The 14,650-nt window shown below is 41.4% G+C and overlaps 1 protein-coding gene across 3 annotated transcripts in view; it reads left to right on the top strand.

Annotated features, from left to right (window-relative positions):
* The window catches only part of septin12 (septin 12), a 114,141-nt gene that overhangs the window by 68,342 nt on the left and 31,149 nt on the right, over positions 1-14,650 (top strand). For all 3 annotated transcript variants that reach the window (XM_061711871.1, XM_061711873.1, XM_061711872.1), the window contains 3 exons: positions 5,838-5,966; positions 9,510-9,591; positions 13,126-13,263. In XM_061711871.1, the coding sequence (XP_061567855.1) occupies positions 5,838-5,966; positions 9,510-9,591; positions 13,126-13,263 (349 nt within the window). The remainder of the gene's footprint in view (positions 1-5,837; positions 5,967-9,509; positions 9,592-13,125; positions 13,264-14,650) is intronic.

Raw genomic sequence — 14,650 nt, 5'->3', positions numbered from 1 at the left:
ACATCCCAGTTTAACTTCAAACAGTTAAAGTCCAAATGCAAAAAGGAGAGGGAGGGAGCAGAAGAGAGAAAGAGAGAGAGAGAGTAAAAAAAAAAAAGTCAAATATTTCCCTTAAACAGATTTATAAGAGGGTAGGGTGATTTGATATTTTTACCTTAAAATGAACTTGCATATTAATTAATCCATCAGTGGCTACGGCCTCGTCAATATCTTCTGCTGCTGGGGAAACATTGGACTCATCACTTGCCTTCTTTCTTTTTTTTTTTAAATTGCGTGGTTGTCTGCTTCCTTTTCATTTTTGTAAGTTAGTAACACTGCGATATGAGGGGGGGGGGTACAATTGTTGGGAAAGATAATACCTAGTGAAATCCATCATGTTGTTCTGATATGGCTTTGTAGTTATTTTATATGTATTAAGTAATAGAATAAATCAATACAAATACACACAGAGTAATTCCATAAATGCATTAAAATAAATAAAAAACACATTTACATTTTCCCCTGAAGCCGAGGTGTGCGGTTGCCCCTGATCTAAATGACAATAAAATTTAATTCAATACCATTCCGTTTTCATCTGTAATATTATATAAGACAGTGTGCTTACAGTAAATGTTAAATGAATACTGCATTCAAACTTACACATTGACTGCAGCAACTTTCTCCCACGCCAATTCTCTCCTCGTGTTTCGTGTTTTTTTCCGAAATATGCTCTCATACTTAGGGGTGGGTATTGGGAAGGACCTCACGATACGATACGCATCACGATACTTGAGCCACGATACGATACACATTGCGATATCCCGATTATGCGATATCCCGATTATGATATTCTACATAGTTCACCGAAAAATTTAAAAATGCATTACACATCTTAAAATCCAAGTTGTATAAATGTACATCAGATGATAGTGATGGATCTTAAAATCCGAGTTGCACGTTCATCAGATTATAGTGACAATTCATGGGACAAACTGAGTCAAAACAATGTTTTATTATAACTATACAAGCTAAAGTTACAACATATTTGTATATGTTTTTCATATTATTTACATCATATGAAATTAACATTAAATTTAGTATGAGGTTGCTTTAATTATGTGGCAAATGATAATAAACACAAGAAAGATGGAACTAAAACCAAGGGCAGGCACAGTGATCAGTCAGTATAGATATAAATCCATAAATAAATAAACCTCTGTCCATTATTTTTCATTTTTTAAGGACAGGCAATTGAGTTGTATAAAAAATTAATTATAAAATGAAATAAAACGTGAAATAAAACCTGAGCTCAGTGCAGGGCCCTCCCAGGGTTGGTAGAGAGTGGCAATGCCCAGGACTGTCACTTAGGTAGGAGCACTGGGTGATATAATGGGAAAAAGATCGGGGATAAAAAAAAAAAATAAAAAATAAAAAAAATAAAAAATAAAATCGATATTCAAATTTTGAATATCGATATTGAATCGGCTGGAAAAGTATCGCGATATATTGCCATATCGATATTTTTGCCCACCCCTACTCATACTCACCATACGCACGTAACACTTCTAACTCCAGTGGCGTGAAGTACATGTACATGTATAGTCTCATTACAGGCAAAAGCAATATTTGTTAATCCTTTATTTGTTATAATTTTGATGATTGAATTGTTTAATGATTTCATAATATATTCTAATTTTTTTAGATTTTTTTATTTGGGGTTTTCATAAACTGTGAGCCATAGGCTAATCATCACAATTATAACAAATAAAGTTTTGCAATATATTCAAATTTTCTGACCTCCACCTGTATATTACATATAGAAATAAGAACATAATATGTGTCTGTATTGGTTCAATACAGCAGTGTTTCCCAACCCTGGTCCTCAAGGCCACTGTCCTGCATGTTTTAGATGTTTCCCTTCATCATCACACCTGATTCTAATTAATGGTCCTAATTAGCTTGTCATCAAGGTCTTGACACTTCTGTTGATGACACAGGTACTTGTATCACGGTGTGCCAAAGAAGGGAAACATCTAAAACATGCAGGACAGTGGGCCTCGAGGACCAGGGTTGGGAAACACTGCAATACGTAACGCAACTTTTAATTCCCAATTACGGAACAATTCCGTATTTCAAGGGACGCGTGTCAAGGCTACATAAACATGCGCGCATTAAAATCTCTAATTCCATTCGGGTGAAAAAGGACATGGCGTGAAGTATGTGGATCTTCATTAGATGCAAACTGATGTTTCCTCAAAGGGATTTTGTAAATTGAAATGTTAAATTAAGTTTAAAAAGAAAAAAAGAAAAAGTATGTCGCTCTTTTGTTGTCGCCGGTTGCCATGGTGAATCCTTGTATCAGGGCTCTACTAATGAGGGCTTTTTAGATTGAGCTTAACAAACTCAGAGTTGATTGAACTAACTCATATCAGCTGTTCTGGAACCGAAAACTCTGACTTTCCCTTCTCAGGTTAAGTCAATTCCGAGTTCAGGTTTAAACTCTGAATTTGTTGAACCTGCTTCCTGGAATACCCCTCTGGTCTCTGTCATGTCTGATAGGCTGACAGAATTAAGTCTTTCAGGGTGCAAGACTGAGACAATAACATACACCTGGGGTCCGTTTCACAAAGCAGGTTCAACAAACTCTGAGTCTAATCCTGAACTCTTAGTTGATCTACTCTGAGATCGGAAACTCTGAGTTTTCGGTTCCAGAACAGCGGATTTGAGGTAATTTACTCAACTCTAAGTAGTTTCACCTGGAGTTAAGCGCGAGCGTGAGGGAAATAAAAAGCCATCATGAGTAGAGCGCTGATACAAGGATTCACCATGGCAACCGGCGACAACAAAAGAGCGACATACTTTTTCTTTTTTTTATTTTAAACTTTATTTATCATTTCAATTTACAAAATCCCTTTGAGGAAACGTTAGTTTGCATCTGAAGATCCACATACTTCACGCCGTGTCCTTTTTCACCCGAATGGAATTAGAGATTTTAATGCGCGCATACGGCGAATTTGAACATGTTTTTCGAAAAAAGAGTAACACCGCAGCACAGAATAATATAAAATTAATTTAACAGATCTCTACATCATTCACCTGCAATCCTGCCACCCGTCCCTTGAAATACGGAATTGTTCCGTAATTGGGAATTAAAAGTTGCGTTCCGTATTGAACCAATACAGACACATATTATGCCAGGGTTCTCCAAATCCGGTCCTGCGGGAGAGCACCTATCCTGCATGTTTTAGATCTTTCCCTGCTTCAGAACACCATGATACAAGGAGCTGTGTCAGCAACAGAACTGTCCGGACCTTGATGACAAGTTAATGACGACCCTTGATTAGAATCAGGTGTGTTCATGCAGGGAGACACCTAAAACATGCTGGATAGGTGGATCCAGGACCGGAGTTGGAGACCCCTGTATTATGCTCTTATTTATTTATGTAATAATATACAGGTGGAGGTTGGAAAATGTGAATATATTGCAAAACTTCATTCGTAGTAAATTCAACTTAAGGTGAAACAAATATTATTTCCCAGTACATGCAAAGTGAGATATTTCAAGCCTTTATTTGTTATAATTTTGATGATTATGGCTCACAGTTTATGAAAACCCCAAATAAAAAATCTCAAAAAATTTGAATATATTATGAAATCATTAAACAATGCAATCATCAAAATTATAACAAATAAAGGATTAACATATATTGCTTTGCCTGTAATGAGATTATGTAATGTACATGTATTACGCGGTCTGATAACCATCTCCCGACGAATATTTAATTCTCTGCGCATTAATTCTGCACCTTCATCAATTGTGTCTTCATCAAAAGGACATGCCATGTTCGTGACAATGGACTTCTAATATATATACTGACTCTGTTTTTAATGACAGACGGCAGAACTTCACCAAAACTCGCCTGCTGACTGAATGAATGAGGAAATCAAATGTGCGTGTGGCTCTGAAAGAGGCGGAGACGCAGAAAAACTCCAGGTTTCACGATATAAACCTGGTCCCGACCAGGATAGGTTCAGAGCGTCTGTTACTACGGTAACTGACCGAGAGCTTAAGTTACCTCTCTTTGTGAAACAGGCTAGAGTTACTCCTCTTTCTCTGGTTTGAGTTACCTCCCTTTGTGAAACGGAAAACTCAGAGTTTCCCTCATTTCAGGGTTAACAGACTCCGAGTTTTCACTAAACCTGCTTTGTGAAACGGACCCCAGGTTTGTGTCTTAAATCTTTATTGAGTGCCACATCTAAACTGACACGATACTCATGTACCTCATGTACAAAGACTTGTGGATTTCATTCCAAATTTTTGCATGGAAATCTGTAAGAAAAAACTGCACATGTGAATCCATGGACATCCCAGTCAATGTGGATTTGAATGCACATTCATGAGCACAACACTCCGCTCTGTTTCCTCCCTATGGCTGATTCACTTGAATATCATAAGTATAAATGTTCTTGGAAAACCAATTTAAATAAAGAAAATGGTGAAAGCAAGCATGAAAACATAAAACTTTGCTGCTTGAAACACTCCTGTCAGAGGTCCAGGATGCTGGACTTAACCCCACATGAGGAGGTCCAGGATGCTGGACTTAACCCCACACGAGGAGGTCCAGGATGCTGGACTTAACCCCACATGAGGAGGTCCAGGATGCTGGACTTAACCCCACATGAGGAGGTCCAGGATGCTGGACTTAACCCCACACGAGGAGGTCCAGGATGCTGGACTTAACCCCACACGAGGAGGTCACAGGGGGGTGGTAGTCTAGTGGCTACAGAGGAGGGCTTGGGTCTGGAGGTCCCAGGTTCAAGCTCCAGAATGGCAACCATGATGAACCACCTAGTAGTAGTAGTAGTAGTAGTAGTAGTAGTAGTAGTAGTAGTAGAAGGTCCAGGATGCTGGGGTTAACCTCACATAAGGAGGTCCAGGATGCTGGACTTAACCCCACATGAGGAGGTCCAGGATGCTGGACTTAACCCCACATGAGGAGGTCCAGGATGCTGGACTTAACCCCACACGAGGAGGTCCAGGATGCTGGACTTAACCCCACATGAGGAGGTCCAGGATGCTGGACTTAACCCCACATGAGGAGGTCCAGGATGCTGGACTTAACCCCACATGAGGAGGTCCAGGATGCTGGACTTAACCCCACATGAGGAGGTCCAGGATGCTGGACTTAACCCCACATGAGGAGGTCCAGGATGCTGGACTTAACCCCACACGAGGAGGTCCAGGATGCTGGACTTAACCCCACACGAGGAGGTCACAGGGGGGTGGTAGTCTAGTGGCTACAGAGGAGGGCTTGGGTCTGGAGGTCCCAGGTTCAAGCTCCAGAATGGCAACCATGATGAACCACCTAGTAGTAGTAGTAGTAGTAGTAGAAGGTCCAGGATGCTGGGGTTAACCTCACATAAGGAGGTTGCAACCTCTATCGTTGGGGGAATTGGGGGACATGAGGAAGAATTGGATATTATCAAAAAGTACATTATATAAAAGCATTCAGAAGTTGCATAGTCACATAAATGAGTAACAACCAAACTTGTAGTAACATTTTAGATTTATATCGAAAAGACAACAGGAACTGGTTCTTTGCTGCAAATTGCATTTTAATGCATCATGGACCAGCAGGTCAACATGGTCCCTGAAGACGACCCCCCCCACCCCCAGTTCTGCCAAAGCTGCAACAGTTGTATCATTTTGCATGACTTCACACAGTCATTTACAGGGAACGCACATGATTGTCCAACCTTGTAATTTTAAACCTAATGTCATCTTCTTTTTTTTTTAACAAGGACACATTACAGCAACACATGCTTGAGTAAAGTGAGTAAATGCATTTTGTCTACAGGTCAGAGTGGTTTGGGGAAATCCACACTGATCAACACGTTGTTCAAATCCAGAGTCAGCCGAAAGTCCTGCACACCCAATTATGAAGAGAAGATATCCAAGACAGTCAAACTGCATGCAGTGAGTCATGGTGAGACCGTACACACACACACACACACACACACACACACACACACACACACACACACACACACACACACACACACACACACACACACACACACACACACACACACACACACACACACACACACACACGCTGGTTCTTCAGTTTCCCTGGCATCAGGTGGAAATACTTTTACTTTTGCTAATAATCATTGCAGTGAGTCACAGTTGATTAAGTTATCTCAGATCACCACGTTTCTCCTTGGACGTTCCTGGTCCTCCACTATCACTTTAGATTTATGTGCATTGAATTGTTATTAATTATGTTTTATGAGGCTTCAATTTCCTCCTTCGTTGTTATTTTTGATGGATGATAATCTGGCTCCTCTGAAATCTTTTCCAAGACCACAATATCTGTCTTCTGACTGGTTGTTTTACGCTTCTTGCTGTGTAAGTTAGGGTAAGTTAGGGCTACAATCGTCCGAGCAGAAAAGGACGTTGATGTTTTCAGATATAGCGCTCACATCCTACTTTCATATCACATGTCATATCACATGTCCTTTAACTGCTTGACTCATCAACGGGAATTGGCTCAACTTGCTTCCACTCTGCGAAGGCATATCCGTTATTTGATGAATGCAAACTGATTTCACATCCACACAAACACCACACCTTTGCCACATCATATTCCCCCACTGGGCGGGTGGGACTGAGGCAGCATTACTTCAAGGAAGTGTCCGTTTATTTAACAATTTAACTTTAATTTGCCAAAATGCTGCACACGCAGGAATAAAAAATGATAACTAAATACCTCCAATTTAAGAGCACAAGAGAAAAAGTACTGACCAGAAAGAAACACAATGCTGGGAAAAAACATAGTCACGTGATTAGGGAGGAAGGGAAGGATGAAACAATGTATAGACACGGAGCTGATGAGACACAGGTGAGTCAAGCAAGAAATAATACACAAGGACACAGACTTTCAAAACCAAATGGGAAATAAGTCATGAACACAAGACTTAACCAGAGGAAGCAAGACAAACACAACAATAAACTAGAACCTCACAAAAACCAGATCCAGACCCCAACCCCCCCAGATGTCCAGCATCCCACCCAGACGCCTCTAAGAAGAAGTTGCTGCTCAAATGTCACCTATAAAAACAACTTATGTCAACATGAATATTTATGAATATAATGATCCCAAAGTGGATCATCATGCGGCAAAGAAGACGTGGTTGATCACAGGAAGAGTGGGTAGCAGTCTGTCAAACAAGCGATATTAACGTTAGATAATAGCGTCGGCCATATTTACATTAGCAACATCAGTTTGTAAGCTTTGGATGATTATTCACATGATTATTCACAGGTAAAGCCCTGGCATAATGCAGTAATGCATAATGATTAGTAGCGTTTTAGCACAACTACATTGTATCAGTGAGGCCAAAAACAGCTGGAAACTAGATTTTGATCACTTTAGTGTTAGGAGTTTGAGCAGAGAGGACCCAAGTGCAGGAGATAAGGTGGCAGTAGCTTCAAAACAAAAAATAATTTATTTAATAAAAAGTGCTGCTAAGCAGGAAAACACAAAAAAGGGATCACCGGAAAAAAAAAAGTAAACACCAAATCGGGTAGAAAGCCAAACTGACCAGTTGAAAAACAGACTGGTAGAAACACTGACAGACCAGATCTGGAAAGACAAGATACTCAAAGGGCTGCGGCTTTGGGAGACGAGGCCGAGGAAACAAGAAAAAACTACAAAGAGAGACTTTCAAAGTAAAACAGTGAAGTTAAACAGAAACTAAAAGAGGACAGAGGCAAGAAAACAAGAATACCAATATTAAACTGAACCCAGATACTAACAGAACAGCAAAACTAAAAAACCAAGTACAAAAGTATACAAACTGAAAACCCAACCATGATAACCCTACACCACGACGTTTAGATCTACTGGCTATGTCACATCCAGCGCTACCAGAGACGTGGAAGTGCACGAAAAGCTTTCATTACTCTCTTGTGATAAGGTGGATTATTGCCTGAAAAAATGCCTCTTGAAGGCATAAAAAGGTTACTTTAAATATATACTTATATTTACTTCCTCAGGTTTGTTTCTAGCCCAGTGTTTACGTGTTTCATTCTTTTCTTCCGACAAGGAAAGATATTTATTTATGCTTACAAAATGTGATTTTAGATCTTAATAATTGAATGCGTAGCCTTCAATAAACATTGTGTGTTGCAATCTAATGGGGCTTTTCCACTAGCACTTACTCAGCTCGGCTCTAGTCTGTTTTAAGGGGTTTCCACTTGGTGATAATACTGGTTTAGTACCTCCTTTCTTCCACCTACTTGGCCGGGGTTCCAACTGAACTGAGTCAGACTGAAAATACAACATCACCAGGCTCCAGACCACTGATTGGCCAGAAAACTGCAACTCCTTCACACCTGCCATATTTAAAAGCTAGCAACAGCAACCATGTTTATCGATGTTCCACTAAACTTTAGCACAGCCAAAAATAGCAAGCTCCCTGGTGCAGCGATGAGGTCCAAATGTTTCTGTGCCTCGTGGCCAACCCTAACCCTAACCTAACCCTAACCCTAACCCTAACCTAACCCTAACCCTGCCTGCCACTACCACCTCATCAGTGCAACCGGCTTCACCTGTGCTCCTTCCCCAGATACATACCCACTCCTTCCATTCAGTCTTTGCCTGATTGTCTTACATTCATGCAAAGCCTTTTAGCAGTTTTCTCTGGATTATCTTGCCGGTTTTAGACCCTGACTGTTCCTGACTATTCTGCCTGCTCGTCGCTTGTCTGGTTCCTGGTTGCCCGAAGGTTTCTGCGTCAAAGAAGGATGGATGTTTAGTCTGTTCAGATTGTGGACTACCACGTTCAGCATTGGCTAATAAATCAAACTTTTCCCCCGGCCTCGATCAATGCTATTCTTGGGTTCAACCTCACGACCATCACAGGACAAGTACGAGCCCCCTCCCAGATTAAAGTGGCACTGAACTGTAATGGAAAACAGCTGAGTTGAGTCCATGGAAAAGGGGCTTATGTGCTCATCTAACATACCTTTGTGAAGCAACACAACGATCTTGTCAAGGAATAAAATGCCTGTAATTCAAAGTAGTCATTCAAAATTCAACCTGAAACCACATCAAGGCGGCACTAAGGCTAAATTTGAATCCCATCAAAGTGTAATTTTACAGCAAACTGTATCCTAAACGTATCTGTTCCACCTCGTACTTATGCTTCAGAAATGTTGGATAGTTGCTGTTTGTAAAGTAGTGTCTCGCTTGTGTTTGACCATAGGTTACTGTCATTATTTATGTTATTGCCATGTTACCATAGATGCCCTCTTCATCACCTGTGATGGATGTAAGGAGTAAAATAATCAAGCTGTGATTTAAGTCAAATAGTTTTTATTAAGATCATTTTCCTGTGGTGACTTTATTTGACAAACCTGGCTGCCATCATGAAAAAGCAGCGCTCACATTTTTTTTCAATGTTATTGAATCTTGTCTGCTATGGTTACTGCTACACTGTTCTCTGTCTGTTGTTGGATTTAGTGATTGAAGAAAAAGGGGTGAAGATGAAGCTGACAGTCATTGACACTCCAGGATTTGGAGACCAGATCAACAATGTAAACTGGTGAGTAGCAGGGTGCTGGAACCAGAAAGGATCTTTCCGGGCGGGCCTTCAAATGTCATTGGAAAAAATCAGTTTCTTAATAATTCAGTTCTTCATAGAATACATTATACAGGACAAAGGATGTTCCAGATGGGTTTTACCACCTCTAATATCTGCTTACAGCGCACAGCGAACACCCCTGATAATTATATGCATGCTTTATGGTTTTGTGCACCGGTACGGAGGTTCTGGACGGAGATATGGGAGGATTTATCCACATGGCTCAATTACAGAATCCCAGTGTGCCCCACACTATGCATACTAGGTCACTTGGGAGACATCCACATGGAATCTAACCTGGCTCACTTGGTCCTCACTGCCTTATGTATCGCAAAGAAAACTATTCTAGTGAATTGGAAACAAAAGTCCAGTTTATGTATTAACCACTTGAGGAATCTTTTATCAGATCATATCAGTAGTGAGATAATGTCTGCCTCCACTGAACAACATTCGGCTGAATTGCACTCTCTCTGGTCCCCGATTATCGGCTTCATTACCTAGTGGGGGCGGGGGGGTGGTGATTCCGTAGCCCTTGGGGTTGGAGGCTGGCTGGGGGGGCTGGGGTGCGGGCCTGTGGTGGCCCTTGAGGGCGGGGAGTGTGGGGGGGTTTAGCTGCCAGCTAAACTAGAGATGTATCTGTGGGTTTGGGGCGCTGTGTTAACCAAACTGGTAAAAGGCATACTGTATTCAGTCTAAAGGCATGCATATTATTTCAAGTTTTCTTTTTGTAAAGTTACCTTCGTAGTTACAACAACAGACAATATGCCAAATCAATATTTCTGAATGTTGATTTGGCATATTTTCTGTCTGATACCCCTCCTGATGCAACTCTCCCTATTCATCCAGGTTTGGGGCTGTCACTATTGGCGCTTTTATACTAGTACCTACTCAGCGTGACTCGACTCGCCTCCACCCTTGCCCCCGTTTCTTTTTAGACACCCAGATGAGTAGGCGGGTTGGGGCGAAGCTGCTGTGACATATTTGATTGTGTGATCTAAACGGAGAAGACAACAACACTAAAGATGTAGAACCTGGAGGAGATGATAGATGTGCTGCTGGGTCTGTGACTTGTGTTAAAAATCAAGTTCAAGTATCAAATCAAGTATTAAAGCAGCACTATGTAACTTTTCCAGCTTAATCTAATATTTCATCATCATCATTGTGATGGTACATCAACTTCCAACAGGTTTAATGAACCTCTGTTATGGTCTGAGGGGTCTGTATCGCCTTCACTGGCACTATGTAACTTTGAGGTGCATGGTAGGAACCCTTCCACACTAAAAAACTACACATTTTTACGGCTTTGACTGCTTTACGGCATACGTCACTTCCCCCTCCTTCCCGATTCGTAGTGGAGACAAAAATGGGCGGGGCTTGTAGCGCAGCTCCGCAGAAGCTGGTAACCCGTTGCTGCGTTGTGGCTGCAGCAGCTCCATACAATAGACGTGGGGAAAAGATCGCTAATGGTTTAACTTTCCACCGCTTTCCTGCTTGGAGGAAGAACCACGGAGGCCGAGTATCGGAGATAACAGAGTAAAAGAGTCGTCGGCTCGGTTGGATCGCGGCTGTAACGACCAAACATAAACTTCCACACAGTATCACAAACAAACACTCACACAGACCGGGATCGGATCGGGTTTTATTCCCCACTTCTCCAGCTAAACGCCAGCTCTCTGCGGTGCGATTAACCCCAATCTTCAGATAAAACTAGTTTGTTGAGGAAAAAATATTAACTCTATTTGTAGCTGCAGAAGAAAAAAATAATCTCACGAGGAAAACAAAAATATTGCTCACGCCTCGGAGCCTCTTCAGCTTAATATAGCAGTTAAAAAAAAGAGAAGTAAGAGTGATACAAAACATGTACTGTATGTTGTACTATTATACTAATTTATTGAAACACATGGCGAGTCAAACATTTACCAAAGCAGCTGCCAAACACTCCTAAACAAGGTAGCCAGAGACGTGGGTTGTGCAGAACTGCAGCAGTAAATCCTCATCGGAGCTCCACTCTTTGATAGGGATTTCATATGAACCCTAACCGTTAATAATCATTATTTTCTCCATATACCGCTCCCTGGCTTCCTTGTTTAAGGTATCCCGGTAAATTCCAGTTCCTTTCCAGCAGTTTAGCATCTTTTTTTTTGCGTTCCGTCTGTTCACTTGGTGAAACAGAAAAGTAGTTTTGAAAGTCCGTCCCGTCTTCATTCACTATCAAAACAAATGCAGCGACGGGGACAGGATCTTTCCGGCAGTACGCGCTGGTGCTCATGGGAAATGTAGTGTTCTTTCTGGTAAAGCACTACCACTTTTGTCCAAAGGAGCCGCCAAACTCAACAAAAGCTGAAAGTTACATTGTGCTGCTTTAAGTTAAAAAATGAGAGTGAACGCTTTTTTAAAAATGTAGTTTGTATCGGCGCTGCTAAAAAGTCAGCTGGCTGGGATCAGCTGAGAAGTGACCGAGTGCCTGGTAGATCTTGTCGTTCCTTATCGTCCCTGACCGGATACCGGCAGGAGGGTCCCCCCTTATGATCCAGGTCCTGGTCCAGGTTTCTTCCCTCCTTAAGGGGAGTTTTTCCCTTGCAACTGTTTGGCTTAAGGCTTTTCACCCACTAGGGGAGTTTTTACCTGCCATTGTTTATGAAATAATTGCTCGGGGGTTCATGTTCATGTTCTGGGTCTCTGGAAAGCGTGTAGAGACAACATCTGTTGTATTAGACGCTATACAAATAAAATGAATTGAATCGCCCGTCTAGATCTTTTTAATTCTCTCCTCAGCACCAGGTTTATGAACATCTGCACCTCAGAGTTGGATCACCAAACAGACTTTTGCTGCCATTGCTGGTTGAATAAAATGAAGAAGCCGCACGTCACTCTTTCTCTGATTTCCTCCTCCTGACTCAGACGTCTGACTCCAACCCCCCGACCAATCGGTGGCCTGTTGTGTGATGATGTCAGATACAGCCGACTCAGCCGCTTAGAACCTCGGCAGAGTAGATACAGAAAAAGTATCAACTCAGCACGCCTCCACCCACCTCCACCTAGTGGAGAAGTGCAAAACCGTGGCGAGTCGAGTCGCGCTGAGTAGGTAAAGTAGTGGAAAAGCGCCATATGTGTGGCAGGGGCAATGTGGACCACTGGGTTGAACTGGGTCAGGCTCTTCGGTGTTAGCTCTGTGCATGTTGAGTGATTGTTTGATCTCGCCTGTGTAAGGATGCACATACTTTTCACTGCGATGAACTGCAAGCCTCAAGTTGAGTCACCAAAAAACTTCAGTTGGCTTCGTCTGAAGCATTTAAGATTACCAGGGCACAAATGGCTGAAAATGCGCAAAAATGGTGTCTGAGCTGCTGGAAAAGATTTAATATTAAAACTCCCAACCAACATCAGAACTTTTACATTATATGATTATAATAATATCGTTACTGATACTGATGTTGCTTCTCTGCACTGTGTATCCACTAACCCAAAGATGTTTTCTGCTGCTGCTCTCTTCAGTTGGGATCCTATAGTGAAGTACGTCAACGACCAGTATGAGAAGTACCTGATAGAAGAGCTGAACGTCCATCGCAAGAAGAGAATACCTGACAGCAGAGTCCACTGTTGCATCCATTTCCTCCCTGCTACTGGACATAGGTGAGTATTCACTCACGCTGGGTTCAAAAGTCACAAGATCCCACAGCTCCTCATGGAGGATATCTTCTCAGTCACTGAGCTGAACATAGTGCTGCTTGTCTTTTACTGTCTCATAATGGTTCAAATGGTGGCTAATTGATTGTTCGATCATGCTACTACAAAGCAGTGAATCAGAATCAGAATCAGAATCAGAAAGGGGGTTTATTGCCAAGTTTGTTGACACACACAAGGAATTTCTTGTGGTGATTGGTGCAATACGGTAAAAGTAGAAATACAAATAAAAATAAAAATATAAAAGCAAACAAGTATATGGAGATAAAATAAGAGATAGAATAAAGTAAAATGTATAAACAGAATAAACAGAAATGTACAATATGAGGATTAAAAAGTGCCGAATATGAATCTTTACAAAAAGTGACGTAGGATGACAGATAAAATGTATAAACAGAAATGAACAATATAGACAGAAATGTACAATATGGGGTTTTTAAAGTACACCAAATCACCGCGGCCGCCATCCTCTCCGGCGCCGGAAGTAAGATTAGTGGTGGTGTTTTAATCCAAACACAGTGTCTTTTACAATGTTGTCTTTGTGACGTATACGGCTCCAAACCTTCTCTGTAGTTCTGCAGGAACCCATACATGTGCACTGATGGCGAGGTGAACAGTCACTGCTTCTGACTGAATGAGGTGCTGAATGGGGCGGTGTTCAGGGTTCCTGAAATAGTTTCCAAATGTTGGTTCAGCATACAAATTGCCGACCCCCTTTATTCAGTGCACCTTTCACTGGCTCGGGATATTTACACTGGTTTTCAAGTAAGCAGTTCCATAGCTCATGCAATGGTTTTATCTTGTGTGTATGGGTGTGTACTTTCTTTTTTTTGTCATTCAAGTTTTTATTTATATTTTTTAGATGTAAACATAAACGGACAGTATTTTGTCAACATAAAATAGCCCATAACAAATGCTCATGTTTGAAACAACCAACCAGACATTCAATTACCTTCATATCAGTGCAGTCATCACCCTGTCGTAACACCATTACATATGAGAAAACGGTCCCACGACCTCTTGAAATTATCAACATCATCATTGATTCTGGCCAACATGCGTTCGTATGATACAACCTCTAACATCACTTCGATCCATTTCTTGATCTCCGGCGAGGCTGAGCTTTTCCACACTCTGAGAATTATTCGAGCAGCTGTAACAGCCCCTAACTTTATCACTACAAGGTGACATTTTGGTATGTTAGGCAGCTCTGTTTGGTCTCCCAGTAGGCACATTCTTGGTGATACTGGTATTATTGACCCTATCCACTTCCCTATGTGTTCAGCTACTTTTTCCCAGAATGGTTTAATGTGTTTACACTCCCAAATAGCATGTA

The sequence above is a fragment of the Cololabis saira genome, chromosome 21, assembly GCF_033807715.1.
Source record: "Cololabis saira isolate AMF1-May2022 chromosome 21, fColSai1.1, whole genome shotgun sequence".
Lineage (NCBI taxonomy): Eukaryota > Metazoa > Chordata > Actinopteri > Beloniformes > Belonidae > Cololabis > Cololabis saira.
This window is presented reverse-complemented; position numbering and strand designations above follow the sequence as displayed.